General features: G+C 41.3%; 1 protein-coding gene across 2 annotated transcripts in view; it reads right to left on the bottom strand.

Annotated features, from left to right (window-relative positions):
- MAMDC2 (MAM domain containing 2) overlaps positions 1 to 18,923 on the bottom strand; it is a 76,786-nt gene that overhangs the window by 21,079 nt on the left and 36,784 nt on the right. For both annotated transcript variants that reach the window (XM_018555639.1, XM_018555640.1), the window contains exons 3-7: positions 9,862 to 10,130; positions 7,750 to 7,834; positions 6,155 to 6,292; positions 3,334 to 3,590; positions 321 to 414 (exon numbers count right to left, since the gene is read on the bottom strand). In XM_018555639.1, the coding sequence (XP_018411141.1) occupies positions 321 to 414; positions 3,334 to 3,590; positions 6,155 to 6,292; positions 7,750 to 7,834; positions 9,862 to 10,130 (843 nt within the window). The remainder of the gene's footprint in view (positions 1 to 320; positions 415 to 3,333; positions 3,591 to 6,154; positions 6,293 to 7,749; positions 7,835 to 9,861; positions 10,131 to 18,923) is intronic.

The following is an 18,923-nucleotide window of genomic DNA, read 5'->3' as shown; positions in this document are numbered from 1 at the left end:
TTGCCATAAAATAACTAAATTAGTCTGGTGACGCTATACAAATTTTAGGCAATACTAAAAGACAGAATCCTAAGAAGGATGCACCACAAAAACACTGAAAACTGTGATTAAACACTATAGCGTGTAAACTCATGTAAAACACATCATAAAAAGCATGTTATTGCATGACCATAAATGCGAATGAGCCCAATCAGAGTCTTGAAGCAGTGGCCCACATTGTCAGGTGACCAGTTACATCAGAAACAAGATTGAAAATGAGAAAGAGAGGGTAGTTAGCGATTACTCATGCAGAAAAATAAACATAATCAAAATGTTTATACCTCTTTCACCATTACAGAATTCAGAAGAAAATGAAATGTCATCTACAGCAACATATCCTGCTTGGATGCCATTAAACGCAACTTCAAAGACAACCTGAAAGGAATGAACAATTTAACTTTATGGAATAATATAAATGGTAATGCTTTTAACACTGTTAGAAACTGATTTGTTTTTACTCTGAATACAAAAATAATTACAATTGTATTAAAATACATGGAATATAAATACATAATTATTGTTCTTACCCATCTTTATTACAAGTTGTTTTGCATTTTTGTTTTAGTAGTCCTTTAACTGACAAATATATTCAGCATATAACAGAAGTGAAGCAGAACTTCCAACAGATCACCTTTCAGACTATCAATGAATTAAAGGATGACTGCACTTTCAGTGTTGATAACTTGACTGTTGACCTTTTAGCTTGCATAAAAAAAACTAACAAGGTTCTTCACAAAAGGGTGAAGAGTTGAGAAGGCAGGACAAGTGAACAATCTAGGACAACATAGCTGAACTGGAAAGTGAGCTGAATTGGATATTTTTTCCAAATCAGCTATGTCAGGGCTCAAAATTTCAAGTCCTGAGCTACTAGCCAGGCCTTAAGAGTCACTAGCCAGCAGTTACCCCACCTAACCCTTAAGGCCGTGACACACTGCACGCGAAGCCGTGCAGAGCGAAGCAAAGCTATCCAGCACGGAGCTTTGCGTGCAGTGTGTGAGCTGAGTGCAGTCAGATGATTGACTTCACCTTCAGCCAATCGGCTCGTGCTTAACAACCGGCCAGACGTCGCATCCCGTCGTGCAGGGTTATACGCGCGAGCCGATTGGCTGAAGTTAAAATTGTTCATCTCTGCACGTTCAGCTCCGCGAGCTCTCGCCAGCTGACGTGCCCAGTAGAAAATGACACTGCTCACCACTGCCGCTCTGCGCTGCTTTGCGTGCAGTGTGCCACGGTCTTAACACTGCCCCGGCCTTAACTCCGCCCCTAAACACACCCTCTTAAATAATCTTACGATAATTCTTATCTATCGGCAGATTAGGGATTCCTGCTGCAGGAAAACGCAAGTTCCTGACACAGGAATCTCTAATAACACCTGAAATATACTGTAGGTGTGAATGGGGCCTAATATACACATAGACTAAAGGTGCCCATACACCTGCCGATTAACGTATGATAACCCGCGAGTGATCCCGCGATCGTAGGATAATCGGTAGGTGTATGGGCAGCGACCGCTTCCACTGTAAGGTCGTACGACTTTCGTCTTCCAAGCACGCTGGAAAACCTGCCGAAAATCGTACAATTTTTGGCGGGTTGGTGGCGTGGTCGGAAGACGAATGCCGCACGGGCCGGTGTGAGCAAGCGCACACTGCCTGCTCAGCACTGCAATCATCGGAAGCTCTCCCCTCAGCGGGGAGGGCATCTCCCCCTTATTAACCCCCCACACAAAATTATAATACACTCAACCCCTTCCCCCCAGCACCCTCACCTGTTCACGTCTTTGCAAGAGGAGGCTGTTAGCAGGATCGATCCCTGGTTTATCAGTGAGTGATTAGTGAGGTCTGCAGCAGTCCTCACTATCACCCCCAGATAACCAGGCATCGATCCTGCTCACGTACATTCTCTCTTTTGGCCGGAGCTCAGAACTGTCAGAGCTCCGGCCGAAGGAAGCCAGAGCTGACAGGGGCAGCTCTGCGGTCTGCATCCGACAGAGATGCAGACCATGGAGCTGCTCCCACAAGTCAGGTACGCGGTCTGCGACCGTGTGCCTGACATGTCAGCTGGCTGTGGGTCACATAGTACCGGCTCGCGGGCCGGAGTTAGACCGGTACTTGGAGACCCAAATTTCCACTCGCCCTCACCTTATTTTTACTCGCCAAATGCGAGCAGGCGAGTGGAAATTTTGAGCCCTGAGCTATGTTGTCCTAGATTGTTCACTTCTCCTTCCTTCTCCAAACTTTTCACCCTTTTGTGAAGAACCCTAGACTCTAGGCTCAATTCACAAAGCAAACACACCAGGATAAGAATACTTATTTTCACAAAGGTAACAATAAATTCAGTTCAGAGTCCAATGAGATTTGAAAATTACAGCTATATGGCACAAAATAAAAGTTATTATCCCTGTGTTAAAGCTTATTGAATTGAGCCTTCTATTTTATTGGAATAGATGAATCTGTACCACCCTCCGTGGCTCGTACTCTTCCATCTTTTGCTCAGAACTTGAGCTGGTAAAGTTATTGGAATGTGGTCTCTTCATTAGATTGAATGCATAGCTCAGCTTGTTGAACTTTTCAGATAGGTGCAAAGTTGCATTTTGTTTTCTGTTCAGTCTGCAAGAGTTATATACAGTATACTTCAAGTAATATTAAAGTCAAATGGTTTTATTTTAAATGCTAAAATAAATCTCCTATAACGGATGCAGCAGAATCAGCTGGTCACCTGAGCCCTGGTCTTGATATCCTATTTTAGGGTGGCTTCTTTCACTTACAGGGTCCTTTGGAGCCACCCGTGTGTGCTAATAAGCTGTGTGCGTCTCCACAAACACACAGGAACGGCAAGCCAATCCAATCTCCTCCTCCCTTCTCGTCTCGCCTCTCCCTCTTCCCTTCTCCAAACTAATACATGGACAGCTGTGGAGACTGTGTGTGTTCTCCCTTGTTATTTTGAACTGGACAGCAAGTTCAGGGAAGTGGAGCTCACAGAGTTGGAACCAGCTGTTCAGAAACATGATGACTGCAAGTACTTTCAAATACTTTGCTGGGCACTTTATATTTGTTTGATCTGGATTTATTATTTAAAAATGTTTGAGAGTTTATTACTACTTTTAGCGTTTGCACTGAAAGTTAGCTTATCCTTTGAAATCAAAGGAGCTTATGTATGCAAAGTGAAAGAAAGGAAGGTGCACATGAAAACTATACAACAGCATATCTAGCAAGTATTTCTATGAAAACATTATTTTCACCATTCCTACATTCACCTGATGAAACTAAATGGTTTAGCTAATACTATTAGCCTTACCTCCACTGGAAATAATGCATTTAGGTTAACCTCTGCCAGGTTCCATTCACCTTGCCGCACATCATCCATTTTCCAGATTTCCTCATAGCTGCCATGCAGGTCTCTGGTGTAGACCATAAAAACATTGCTGCTTTCACGCTGAATTCGATAATAAAAGGAAAGGCAGCCAGATATTGGAGTAATAATCAAAGGTGAGACCAACTGGGCTACTTCTTGGAACTGCTTGGCATAAACAGAGTCAACATACATATAGTGACCTACGAAAAAAGAAGACATGTCATTAAATCCAGGGTTTGAAAACACTGAGTATACTAACAGAATAGCAACATTTGATGCTGAGGTGGTGCAAATTTCAAACCTCAAGCAAGAGGCTATCTGCTATGCTGATGGATGGCATATTACACCAGAGGGCTCATTATCCAAAACAATATTTTGGGTCATTGGCATAAATATGCTTGCTGTCAGATGTCTGCCAACATACAGTTGTGAGAGAAAGCTTGTGAACCCTTAGGAATTATCTAGATTTCTGCATGAATTCCTCTTAAAATGTGTTTTGATATGCATCTAGGTCATAATAGCAAAAATTGACCTATTTTATCAGACAGCACGTGATACGTCACATTGCCTTTTCTTTATTTAACAAATGGTTTAACCCTTTTGTGATCAGAGGCCATTGATGCCTAGATGCCGAGACCAAATTTAGCAGTGTCAGTATACAGTACATCGGTTGACAATTACTCTATCATTAATAGACTGCTCACCTAAATAAGGCTTTTCTTTGGTACAATGTTTTCAAAGACACCCTTTTCAGATTTATTATAATATATAAGTTAATACTTTTAAATACTCTACTGTTTTCTATAAAATGAATGTATTTATCTGGGGATGGCAAGTTCCCAGTGAAAGAAATACACCATCTGCGGTTATTGACAAACAAAACCATAGCTAACATGGTGATCACTAGATCGCCAACTACACCGATTGGTTCCCAATCGTAAGTGAAGACCCAGATCAATCAGTGACAGCATAGTTCTTACAGCTAGGAGCATGCACTGCTGCACACAACTAGCTGTGAAGGGGAAGGTAGATTATGCACTCATGGCACAGGGCATTGTTAACCTATAGACTGCAGGAAGGGTTTAAACAGTCAAGGTAATTGGTGAAAAAGTACATGAACCCTTTATTTAGTGAATTTGATTTTTTTTAGCTTCTAAACAGACCTGGGCAGTGGTTAGGCTATGTGTAGACACATCCCTGTATAAGTAACATAGTAACATAGTATAAGGTTGAATAAAGACCAGGGTCCATCCAGTTCAACCTATGTATGTGAGTGTGTGTGTGTGTGCGCCTTCAATCCCTTTAATTAATTTTGTAGCCCTTCTCTGAACTCTCTCCAGTTCTAGGATGTCCCTCCTGAGAGTTGGTGACCAGAACTGTACCGCATACTCAAGATGAGGCCGAACCAATGATTTATAAATTGGAAGTATTACTCTTTGATCCCTTGCTATAATTCCTCTTTTTATACATGCCAGTATCTTGTTAGCTTTACTGGCTGCTGTTTGGCATTGCTTTCTATTGCCAAATCTGTGATCTATGAGCACCCCCAAGTCTTTTTCTCTGTCTGACTTCCCTAAAGTAAGACCACTCAAGTAGTAGTTTGCGTACATGTTCTTTACTCCCATGTGCATAACCCAACATTTTTCAACATTAAATCACATTTGCGATTAAGTGTGTAAGTGTTTCAGGTCATGTATATTTTGGGATGTCTTGATTGAACCGCATGCTGTAATACCACAGCAAGACTGAGATCAGGACTCTGACTTGGCCATCCTCACAACTGTAATTACATAGCACTTTATAGAAATTTACCATATGTGTTAAACTGTGAAAAACTAGTCATATACAGGAGAAGGAACAGCTGCAAATCTTTTTCCGGCATGGAGGCACCAGTAAGATGAATATGACTAAGTTCTAAAATACAGATGTAACTGATTTTCCATACAGTGGTGAGCCAAGACATGTGCATCCCATCCCAGCAGTGAACGCAAGCTGTCTAGCTTGCAGGTCCAGTCTTATGTTGAAAATTTAGCAAAATAATATTTGCTCCAGTTTACATTCACCAAACAGAAAATTGGTACATTATTCATATATTAGCAAAAGTGTACCCATTCCAGCATGGGTCTGTTCATAAAAATTGGAACTGATTGTCAGAGAGTGTAGTGTGCAGGTGGCGGGGGAAAGACAGCAGAGAGGACACTCGTGGAGTGGACATGATTGTAAGGACGTAGTGCAGTGTGCAGGAGGTAGGTAAAAAGAGGGTAAGGTAAGGTGGTTGGGAAGGGGCGTAGTATGAATGTGGTGGAGGGTTGCTAGAAAGAGATGCAGTTTTGGAAGGGGGAAGGGGAGGTGGCTGCAGAGGAATGTCCTGTGAGCTAGGGGCAGAGGTGTGCTGGGCAGGTTTTGGTGAATAGAAAGGGATAAAGTGTGAATGGAGGGTAAGGTTGCTGGAGAGGGATACAGTGTTAGGTAACTGGGGGGGAGGGGTTAAAAAAAGCGTGAAGGTGAGGCGGGCAGAAGGTAAGAGCAAGCAGTGACTGATCTTTATTACAGGAAGTTCCTGCACAGAGGTAAAGTTTCACACTGGATTATTACACAGGTCTGGAAGAAATACACAAACCTTAAAAGGATTTAATTAGGGGATACATGCCTCTTGTTTTTGGACAGTACTTCCTTATCCTGAAGTTCAGCTTTAGATATGAAAAAGTCACTTCTAAAATTACTTTCAGGGATTTGCAATATTTTTTTTCTGCTTTCCGCTTACCTAGTTCACTCTTCACTGTGTGGTCTTTAGGCATGATAGCCTGTGTATTTCTGATGTTACCTCCTCCAACAAACCAGTTTACATTTGGGTTCCAGTTGTTCAAGTAACCACAAAGATGGTTTTCTTCAAAGTCACACTCTGCAGTGAGACATGAGGGTCAATACATTAGAGCATAACAAACGGAGTATTTTTATCACCATGTGTTATTTGCTACTTTTACATTTGGAAATAATGTGTCAGTTGACAAAGGTTGAAAGGCAAAATATTTTTTTTAGTTTAAATACACACATAGAGTACATACATTCCAGGTGCATCAAAACAAAGGGTTTCAAACTCTTCTAAATAATTTCCTTTAGAAAGCAGACACATCTTGAACGCATGTTCCTTGCCAACATGCTGCAGAGATAGGCCATTGCTTGCTGTGTGGAAGCAGTGGTCTCTCCCTGCCAAGTAACAGCTAGGATTTAATCAGGAGGGAGATTTGGTGATTGCAGAGTTTATCAAGGAACTGCAATGAAGGCATAATTCATACTTGCCTTTTGGAGACTAATGCATTGTAATCACTATTTTACAGTCCTTGTCACCTTAGCTCCTGTTATAGCTAGACTACAAATAATCTACAACCCTTTTGAAGTCTTGAGATCAGTGTTAAAGCATATGTAAAGCCAAAGCTTTTTGGGGTTTTGGGTAGACTAGGGAAGGATTAACACCCCTATCAGGTTTATATTCCTCTCTGTGTCCACTGCTGGGGAGATTTACCCCCTCACTTTCTCAAACAGAATGTGATGGGTTATCCAAAATTTTGTAGTTGCCACCAGAACAAATCTTCCACAGGGGACATATTTTCCGGTGAACTCCTCTCACTTCCTGTTGCATGTCCAGGACAGAAAGATAAGGGAAATCTCCCCAATGGGACAAAAGAAAGAATTAAAGGGGTTTTAACCCTTCCCTACGCTATCCAAAACTGAAAAAAATGGGCTATACATATTTTTTTTTTTTGGGTAAATAAGAAAGAAGCATTTTTTAAAATGTAAAGGTAATGTAAAAATGCCAACAAAAAAACAGAAGTAATTACTTTCTTTCAGACATGAGGAATGCATCCTGATTTACATAAAGTACACATATCTGGTACACTTGTACACAAGAGAACTAGACAAATAATATTTGGATCTATTTCCTGGGGCTGTGCTCATTAGTTCAGAATAACAAAAGAGAGACTGTTGAAAAAGCCTTATTTTTCATTTACAATGCTGGATTTCAACTGCACTTTGCATTTATTACAAAAAGATCTTGACTTCCCATTTAACCAAATGAAGGCCCTGTGAAAAGGGTACTGGTCACAAAGGTATAACATACCTCCAAGCTTGAATGGATAAATCTAATTGTCTTTGCTGTCTAATGATTACAGCCAGCTTTTTTGTTATGATTTACTGATATGCGATATTCTAATTATAGGTGTTATCACACAATTAAAATATAGACAAAACTGTTTTTTATTGAGTCTGACTGTGGTATTATGTTACATTGCAATAAAAATAACTACTCCTAGCCAACAAAATTTTTTATAAATATATACAAATATATACGGTACATACCAATGCAATATCCAGTAGTCATTTTTAATTCGTATAGTGCAATACTGCTATTATCATCTCCTCCAAGTATTCCTTCTAAAATGATCTAGAATAGAAAGAAAAAGCAAGAAGAATGCCTAATAAAATAAAATTGACACACAATATATGTGTTCTTTTCCTGACTATTATCAGGGCCGGATTTCCCACAAGGCCAACCAAGGCCCGGCCTCGGGGCAGCAGGGAGTAGAGAGGCAACAGGGGTGTTGAATTCCTATCTCCCGACATGCAGTTCCGGACATCGGGCGTGTAGTTGTTTTCTACGTTTAGCCCTACTTTGGGCAAGCAGAGCTAAATATAGAGCGGGGAAGCCGCTGCTTGCTTTGTACAATTGCATTGAGGAACCTGGCCTTGGGGCAGCAGAGAGTTCCAAAAGTATGTATGATGTTCACAATAACCAAGTAAATGCCAGAGCACATAGAGCATAGAAAGAGATTACTGATCTATCACTATAGGCTACTATGCTTTTCATATTTCTTTTTGTCTTAGTCAATAAACCAGAATGAACAATGACTGATGCACAAAATTACAACTAAAATGGAATCAAACCGCCCTATTCTTTACAGCTAAATAGGGTGCCATCAAAGCCTCTATTTAAATCTCCATTTGCCATGGTGCTGCACACATGATCAACTATGTCACCAGCCATTTAAGTACTTGATATTTTAGATTTTAGCTGGCATAAGCATGTTGGTTACTGCGACAGTCATCCCCCGTGTCATGCTCTGAATGTAATTGTTTTGGGAAACAATCAATTGGTGGGCTTAGTGCCACTTTCAGGTGGAACTAGACCCACCAATTTAACAATTTCCCAAAACAGTTACTTTCAAGGCATGCCTCTGTGAATAACTGTCACAGTTATCAATGTGGTTATTTCAGCTCTCAATGTGGTGTCCTAGCTGATCACACGTGAATCAGCATGGCAACTGCAATCCAAATAGAGGCCAAGATGGCACCTTACTTGGCTGTTAAAGGATAGAAGGGTGAAGTTCAGAGTTAATACAATATTCTGAATAATGAATACCCATCAAAAATCTTAATAATATTCTTTCTTTCTATTTGCTCAATTTCTAAGACTGCTTTTGATATAAGAGAGATGACATTAATAAATAAATAGAGGCACCTTTGCATATCATTCCAATCTTATCCTAGCTTGTTCCAGTTTGTCCTGTCCTGTCCTATCTAGTATTTAAGCTAAGTACCACTTTTGCTTTCACATGGGAGATTCTGCTTCCATTCCAGTGAGATCCCACCCACAGCACACACATAGCTTGCTTTATCGCTTCCTGCACAGTGCAGCACGACTGTTGTGCACTGTCACTGTGCAATGTCTATCTAATAAACAGAGTAACGTTTGTTTATTAGAGGCACTGTGCGCACACATACCATATTCTGCGGTCTATAAGACGCTCAGGACGATAGGACGCAGGGCTTCTGTGACAGAAATTCTGTGACAGAAATTCTGTCACAGGAGCTGCAGTTAGTGACCGCTGAGACAGGTGGCGCTGTCTCAGTAATCACACAGAGCAGACGAAGAACGTGCTCAAGGGGCTCTATGGTGAGTTCCTATGGGGGACCGTGACGGGTCATGGTCGCCCAGAGGAGCGGGGGACCCCAAAAACCACGGCAGGGGCGGACACGATCGCCGCCGCAGCTCGATTTAATACAAGGGATTTAATTAGAGCCCTTGTTATAAACGAGCAGCGGCTACCACTGTACATTCAGCTCTGCTTGTCAGGTGCAGGGCTGAATGTACAAAAAGAAACTACCCGCCCGGCGCCTGAAACTGCATGTCCTGGGTGTCGGGCGATAGGTATTCGCACTATAAGAGCCAAAATTCGGCCTAAATTGTTCCCTTCTCCTGCCTACTCTTCACCCTTTTGTTAATAACCCTGTAAATGCTACCTAAAATGTAAAGAGATTTTGCAGCTAAAGCAGAACTACATTCAAGAGCTTTAATCACATAAAATAAATATATGGCCACTGTTTTACTTGCCAATAAACTTGTAATTATTTTCTTGTGATTCAAAAACAACTGCCAAACTGTTTAATGAGTTATTAATATTGTTCATTTACCTTGTACCTTTTTGATGTATTTCTCAAATCAACGCTTGCTATTAGCCAGCCATCTGACTGTTCCTGGGAAGACCACAGCATATAATCAAAGCTCTCGCTTTCAGGTTGAACAAAAACATTTAACATGCTCGGTTTGGGAGAGAGTTCGGAGCCAGTAATCTGGTATACCAGCCTAAGGCAGCTCCATTCATCAGGCTGCAGGTCCGGACTGACGAGAAGAGCTCTCTGACCCTGAACCCCATGATTGGTATCCAGCGAAATATAATGACCTAAGAAAACAGAAACAATTGACCAAGCGGTGTTATTGTAATTTCATCAAATATTTTTAATGAAAAAGATGTAGATATGCAAACATTTGATTCATTACACAACTGCTATTTCTCAAATGTATTGAATTGAATTTGAAATGGTCATTATCAGAACCAGTAGGGTAACAACTGTCATAAAAGAATAGAGACAAAAAAAAATGTATCTTGCTTTAATTTTCTTTCAGTGGCTCAAAACTATTGAAGCCAAACACAGCCAGACAACGAGCATTTTTAGTAAAAAATGCTGCTGTCAATCACTAGACGAGGACCTGATGGAGAACTTCAGGTCCCCCTCAGCTGATTGGCAGCAGCAGAGGGCGGATGCAATAGCTAGTTTGATATTGGCTATTGCAAAGTGAAATAGCCAATGGGAATCTAGCGATGCGTTCCTATGGTGTTTTTTTTTTCTGACTTACGGCTGGCGGTCCCCGATGTCAGAAAAAAAAACGATCGCAGGGAAAGGTTTACTCTGCTCGATTGAGCAGAGTAAACCTTTCCGGGAGAAAGTGTTTCTCTCCTGGGCGACGCTATCTAATAGCGGGAGACTCCCAGGCGACCCCTGGCAAATAGTCATCCGACCCCCGACGGGGTCGCAACCCACAGGTTGAGAACCGCTGATATAGAATAAGTATACCAATAAGGACTATCCTTGACCTGCATACATGCTCGGATCCAGGGATTCAGTAAGTATTGAAGCCAGGGACAGCTAGTGGCCAATTTATAAGGCATATAGTTTATAATATTAAAAGTCTCTTAAAGTGTATGTATAGCCATTTATTTTTTTAATTTTTGGAAGGAAAGTTTTTATTACTGTCTATGTGCCTGGGATTCACCCTCACTATTTGTCCTGGTGACCACTGTTTTTGAAACAGTCATGAAAGTAATTGGAATTAAAATTTTACAGCTGTCAAAAGAAGAGGGGACAAGTTTAAATCTTCCACTGTGGGGGCACCTGTTCCAGTGACAACTGTCTAAGAGGTTTATTCCCCATACATTGTAGAGCTTTCCTTCTATTTCCTGTTCCTTCTCCGTGTCTGTTATTTACATTTATGTATAGTTACAATATGTATATAGCTCCCACCCCTAAGGGGCCGCTCGATGAACGGGTCTTCTATAGCATGTCCAGGGATTTTAGCAACCTGGCTGCCCCAACAGCACTTACCTTGTTTTTAGACTAGTGTCCCTGGCCTCAATCCCCCTGTGCTGCAGTCTAAGGATCCTGGTGTCATCACGTTCTATACACAGTGTATAGACTGTGCATAGATATGAGGATGCCAGGAGCATAGACACGTTTCAGTGATCACAGAAGCCGGTAGCTGCCTTGGAGTATTGGGATGTATTTTTTTAAGCACCTAGACAAAAGCATGCACTTAACCCTTGAAGTGCAGGGGTAGTCCCACTGCAAGAATTAATAAAAAATTTTTCCTGGAGTTCTTCTTTAACCACTTGAAGACCAGGTGTTTACACCCCCTTCCTGGCCAGGCCATTTTTCAGTGTTCAGCGCTGCAGTATTTTGACTGACATTTATTCCGTCATGCAACGCTGTACTGAAATTAATTTTATATAATTTTTTGGGGACACATAGAGCTTTCTTTTGGTGGTATTTAATCACCACTGCGGGTTTTATTTTTTACTATATTAAGGAAAAATTACTGAAAATGTAAAAAAAATGTTTGACATTATGTTATATTACATTTATTATTACCCAATTTTTGGTAAAATATAAAAGACAGGGTCACATCAGGTAAATAGACACCAAACATGTCAAGCTTTAAAATTGTGCGCACCCGTGAAATCACAACAAATTACCATACCCAAAATTGACCATAGGCGATGCTTTAAAAGCTTTTAACGCTCATCAGTTTAGTGATATCAGTAATTGATGGCCCTAAAATTATTGCTCTCATTCTGGCGTTCGCGGCGATATGTATCATGTGTGGCGTAATGGGTGCAATCGTCGTTTTCGCACATATGTGCACCCGATGCATGTTTGTACGCGTGTATGTAAGGGTGTGGACTTTAAAAACATTTTTGTGGGGTTTTTTTATTCTTTTTCATGTGTGACTTACATTTTTTTTTGCAACTTTATTTTCCTATTTTTTTTCTACTAAACTTTATTGTTATCACATAGGGGGCTAAGAACCCCCCCCCTCCCCCTATGTGATAGCAAAGATATGTGACAAGTCCTCTTTATGGAGACATCAGGGATCTCGAAGACCCTTAATGTCATCTGGGGACCACCAAAGAAGCTGATGAAGCAGAGATCTGCTTCATCAGCGTCTCACCAGCTTCTAAAGCTGGAGAGTGACACAAGAATGCGGAAGTGATGTAATATACATCACTTCCGCATTCTGAGACCGGAGAGGGGACCGGAGGGAGCTTGTGTACTGATCTCCCTTTGATCCCCTGTCAGGGAGCCACCATGCTGGTCCCGGGCTCGCATCAGGCACAGCGGAACTGTCACGAACCGCGGCGCCGTCTCGTTGCTAGGAGACGGGCCGGCAGGCTTGCGTACTCGGCTCCTCCCTCCAGACGTCTCCCTCGGACTCGTCACACATAGGAGTGAGGGCGTAGCAGCCTGGCCCTTTGGAATCCCGTTGCTAGGAGCCATTCAGGAGGGCCTCTGCTGACTGCTCCGCCCCCAACACACCTGCCTACTCATAAAAGCCTGGAAGGCACACTTGCTCAATGTTCTAGCGAGGTAGAACGTTGAGCAATTTCTTAGGGCTCATACCTCTGCTCCAGCACATGAACCTTTCACTCCAGCAGCATTGTAAACCGGACTTCTTCCAGCACAGCAGTGATTAAAGTCAAAAGGTTTTTAAGCTATTTCAAATGCTGAATAAATTACCTACAATGGATGTTGCTCCTGGTTAAAGGATATGGGCAATGATGGGTCACAGGAGACAGGGTGTAACCTCAGATTTCCTAAATGCAATAAAACAGCACTCCTGGTATCACCTAGAAAGCTCCTTTACATCATATTATTTCCTACAGACGCACGCTAAATTGTAAAAAATAACCTGCCACGTAATATACAATATGAGTCTATGTTGCGGTATGGTTTCACTTGACATGGAAATTTTCCATGCCATCTCATGTAACATAATACAGCATAAGATACACAGAAAGCAGTTGGTTCACGGTTACTAGGATATGGCTATGTAGCTACAAGCAGAGAAGACATCTGCCAACGTTCCTAACTTTCAATTATATAACATGCAATAAAGTGTCTGCCCAAAATAGTCCTAGCAATTTATCGTTCCAGTATGCAAGGTCTCATAGCAAGTGGTGTAGACACAATTACTAATACCCGTTGTAATGACCAGTTTTATATATACATCATAAATCGTAGAAAAGTACTCTATAACAGATCTAATTTTAGACATGTTTCACTTTGAATAGTTCTACGTTTGTGAACAATAAAACAGCAAATTTCATTGTATGCTGTGGTACATTTGAGGTAGCCAACGTCTTTATGCAAAAATGTAATAAAACTTAATTATTACCTTCCCTGGATGGGGATTTTTAACTGTCTGTCATCATGTCATGTTTTTGTTTTCAGTGCACAATTTTTTTGTTCATGTTTTGTGTCCCCCATGGCTACTTTCACCTGATCAGTGTGACCTATTTGCATAATGATTTCTTCCATAAGAATACACAATGCTCTCTCCTGCATCCTGAAACTCAGTGTGTAGAGACATCATTGATGTGATATTGACCAACTTGAAAAAAGGGTCTACATACCCTCGAAATGTTGGCTGCCAGAACACACCTCTCAAGAGCCCTAATGCATGCAGTGGGTGGCTCTTGGATGTGATTGGTTCATTTAGGGGCAGCCTATGAACTTAGGTTGAGGTTAGAAATCAAGGCTCCCTGGAACGTGGGTTTTCTTTACTTCTTTCTGCACCAAAAACCCTGATCTGTACACTACCAGCACCCTTATGTAAAAAGTCTAGTTTATTAGGAAGTTCAAACCTCAGTAGCATTTGTGAAACATATTATATGTCTAATGTTACGTAGGTCAAAGACCCAAAACCTTTAAACGTCCATTTTTTAAAATGACAAACCATTGATTTTTATCAATAATTAACCACAGACTCCTATGGAAAACCACATGTGCGTACTATGGCTCATGGCCCTGTACACATCATATCATAGCATTCATGTGCGTAAACATTACCGTGCAGGTGCATGCACATTAGCATGCACGCTTAGTGCCAAATTGCCTATTTAAATGGTCATGTGTCATGGACAGATTGCTGAGTGGTTTTCCGCTCGTTCCTGACTACCTGTGAACTGATTTGTGATACTGCTTAACTGTGTATGGACCGGCTCTGCCTGCCTATTGTTGCCCCGGCTGCTTACTGAATTCAGCCTTCTGCCCTGTACCTCTCTACCCATCTGTTACTGACCTTGGCTTCTGACTCTGCTCCTGGTTCCTGATTTGGTAATCTGCTGATTGGCTGTTACCAACCTTGGCTTGTGCCCCGACTCTACTCCTGGTTCCAGATTTTGTACTTTGCTGCTTGCCTGTTATCGACTTCGGCTTGAGACTCTGACTATGCTCCTGATACCTGTTCTGGTAGCCCAGTATTCTGGGGTTTGGCCCTCGTCCTACAGCCTACCTTCATGTGGTCCACACATCCGAACCTCTACACAAATGCAGTGTAGCCTAGAACATTGACACTCATGTGCTCACAGGCTTTGTCACCACTTTCAGGGGTGTCGAAGGAGAGGTGCAAGAGAAGCACTCTCATCATCTCAGTCTTCACCCAGGTACGTGACACATACACAAACTTGCTTGCCAGAATACACATCTGCTTCCTTGAACATAAATATTTTTAGCCTTATTTGCATATGTCAGCATTTGCCATCTACACTCAAAGCAGCATTAAAATCCAGGCAAGGGTGAATGTGTGGATTCAACCTACAAATGTCCACATATGTTTTCAGAAGCTTTAGAAATGAATGAGCTAGTATTTCATTTATTTTCATCTGAGGAGTTCAGTATGTCAATCTGTTCATCAGCATTATACTAGACATTTTAAGAGATCATGCACATATGGTTTAAAATATACTTAAAAGCAACGGAAAAGGTAGTAAAATAAAAAAAGGTCTGGCTGTTCGGTGTGTTGTTAATTGCATTGCTTATTTTAAGTTTTATTATTTCGCTTCAAATTTTAATAACCTCTGTCTCCATCTATCCTTTACGAAGTAAATGGAATCGTACTACTAGTGCCTAGGGGATATTAACAGGAATATATTTTCCTTAATGTATCAGAAGAGATCAAATCTTATGAAAATATGGTATATTGATTTTCACTGATAGTATATGGAGCAGGATCTTCCGCCAAGCAGTCAAAAAGTGAAGTGTCTCTTCGGCCGCCGGAGCCCTTCGGTTCAGTCAAACCGAAGGGCTGCTGTATGGGCTATTCACAATAGGGCTATTCCGGCAAATGAAAGCTGGGCGGAGCCAGCCATGATCTCATGGCTGGCTCTGCCTAGTTGTAATGACAGATCAGTGTCCCCAAATGACATGGGGACGCTGATCTGTCATCAAACAATAACAACTGGGCGTCAGAATACTGACAGTAACACAGGCGAAATCACCAACCTCATCGGGGCCCCCCTTGCCCGGATCCTTGGCACCCCAAGTAGGTCCCCACTTTTTGTTAATTTTCACCATTTATATCCCACAGACACTCTCAGGATTTGCGCTCTTATTGCTTTACTTCCATGTTCACACGTTTCTCCCCCTGTTCCTAGAGCAGCAATCCACATTGACCGCATCCACACATACCCCACATCCCTAAGAGAGCGCTGTGTCTTTTTTCTTACCTAGAAATTTTCAGGCAATTTCGATTACTTTCAACCACTTTATCATGTTAAAATGCTCACAAAAACTTAACACTCACTGTAACTCTAACACTTATGCTAATGTGAACATAAGACATTTTATTTCAAGTATTCCAGCAGTGAACTGCAGATAGCTATTTTCTGCATACATTCTTATTTTATTTAACTAGTGTCCTTGTACCCTGTAGATCAGTGGTGGTTTATTACAGGAAACAAGGGCCGAAGCTCTCATGGACATGCTGTAGCCTGCTCCTTCCACTCTGCTACTTTCTATTGACCCATAAAGCCCCCCTTACACATTCTGCAATCAATAAGAAGATGGGAAAAGCAGGAGGGGGTGGACCACCATATGCCAATGAGATCTGAGATTCCAGGGTACCATTAAAACATATGATCAGCACTCCCAGTCACTATAGTTTGACATGTATCATTAATGTACCACTTTGTTTTCTGTATGCTGCATATGACTGTTAGAGTTCTGTTTCTCTAGGTTTTTTTTTTTATTAGCAAGAACATGTAATAAAACAGCAGAAACATGGATCTGGTGATGTGGCAAGAAGAGCAACCCACCAATACAGTTCCTCCCTTACAACCACATACATAAACAGCACAAAATTATATAGCACTATTTTAGTACACTGTAATGACAACATTCAGACAATTAAATCAGAGTTATACACCCTATAAGGGATTTCTACAACACGTAAAAAAAACATTCTGTTGTTAATATATGATTTAATAATAAAATATATTTATATATATTTTTTTTTAGTTTAATATAAATATAGTTCACTTGTAATGACCTCGGCTGAAAATCGCAGATGGTGCTGAAGAGCCACTCATCTAAATCTTCCAACCCAGGCCCATGCATGCACAGTACACTTACTCTCATTCCTATATAAAAACTCTCCATAAGAACGAAAGAGTGAGTTGCACATACATGGGTCCAATTCAGAAGATTTTCATAAGCAGCTCTACAGCATCATCATCGATATCGTGCAGGATCAGGGACAGGTAGGTATAAGACTTTCAAGCAAGAGCACATCACCAGAACTTTTTCTTAGGTTTGAATGGGAAGTGATCAGAACCCATATCAGGTTTGTATTGCTGTCTGTGACTTCATTGGGAAGCTTTGCCCTCACTTCCTATCTTCCTATCTCAGTGAAACCAGTACAAAAAATGAGTATAATGGGTGTCACTGAGACAGGAAGGCACAGACAGCAATTAAACCATACCAAAATTCTAGCCCTTTCCTGTGCTATAAATATAAAAAGGTTGGCCATTAAATTCCAAACCAGGTTCAAGGTAGAGTTCAGGAATCAGATAGTGAAATGTTTTTGTTGTATTATTAGTGCGCTATGCGGTATTAGGGGATTTTATCACAATTAAAAGGTTTATTTTATTCTTCTAGAAGAACAAACAGAATTTTCTTGTCAGCAGATTCATTGTTCACCAGCTGGAGAAGGACTGATTGCTGCACCTTTTACCTTAACTGAGAACATGGCCTTCTTAGCTGTGCTTTGTATGGCATAACCATGCTTTTCAGTAAAGCAATCTGATGCAATTAGGTATTGCCTCATTAACAGAACCTACAAAGAATAAGCATTTCCATGCAATTTCCAACAAGTGTATCTTGGCACCACTTGTAAAACACATAAAAAGCTCATGTAAAACACATTGTATCACTGGAAAAACACGCAGGTTGGCCCTTAATGATGAGCTAATTCTTTTGTTCTTCAGCAGAGCATTTAGTAACAATGAACAAGCCTGAAACAGTACAAAAATATATCGGGATGCCTCACTAGACATCTTACTGTAAAATCTCAAAGCTTCCTTCAAATGTTCTCTTGTTCGGCTTCTCTCATGATAAAAAGGAAGAGGTTGTGGAGAGTTCAAAGAGGTGTCCCATTGGAAAGGTCAAAGAGGTTGACTGAGCTAATTCTAACATGACAGTCAAGTACAAAGAAGGGAACTCAAAAACTCAAAAAAGGGTATAAAATTGACGGAATAAATGTCAGTTAAAGTACCGCAGCGCTGAATACTGAAAAATGGCCTGGATGGGAAGGGGGTTTAACACCGCGGATGTCAACTGGTTAAGAAGGATGTTTAACAGATGAGCTGCTATTCTATTTGGCAGGAATAAGAAGTGAAATTTAAATCAGTAGTCAAACTATAAATCTTATTTTTTATTATGATTTAGGCCATTGGTGGTCAATCTGGTAAATATAGAGGATGAATATAAAGTGCAGTCCCAACATGTACAAAAGCACTGCACAAAACAAATTGCACTTAAAATAAAGATACACAGTGGATATATAAAGAAACAGATTAAGGAGGAGACCTGCATTTCTCTGCATCTTCTATGTTGTAAAAACACAAGGCACTGCTCCGCACCACTGGATCACACAGACACCAGCCTGTGTCGATTGTTTTAGCGTGCAGGCGGGTGTGAATGCAGCCTAATATACAGAGCAATTTTACATAGGCAGACATTTATTTAAATCAGAATCATTGAACAGAAACTCCCTTTTTTTCACAGTTGACATTGTTGACATGCAACCAGTGCTGAGATGTAGGGGCAGAAGCTTGGGTTTGCCTGGTGCCCGACACATGGCAGGCCAAACATGGGGCATTACTGTCAGGAAGCCCGTACGAAGTGGATTGCATCTGCGCATGCATGGCCCACAGTCTCAGGCCGGGCCAGGCACCTCTGTGCAGACGTGCGCGTTTTATGGCGTGTGAGCGCGTGCGCATCTACGACGTTTAGCGGCGCCAAATGTGCTATGTAAAAGGAGAACTATGAGATGAGTGATTTCCACTCACCTCATAGTTCTAGCCGACCTGTGACAATGAGACTGTCACAGGTCGGCTCAGTAGATCACACATACCAGGTTC

The sequence above is a fragment of the Nanorana parkeri genome, unplaced genomic scaffold (assembly GCF_000935625.1).
Source record: "Nanorana parkeri isolate BGI_ZX_2015 unplaced genomic scaffold, ASM93562v1 scaffold206, whole genome shotgun sequence".
NCBI lineage: Eukaryota > Metazoa > Chordata > Amphibia > Anura > Dicroglossidae > Nanorana > Nanorana parkeri.
Note: the sequence above shows the minus strand (reverse complement) of the source record. Positions and strands in the feature narration are given on the sequence as shown.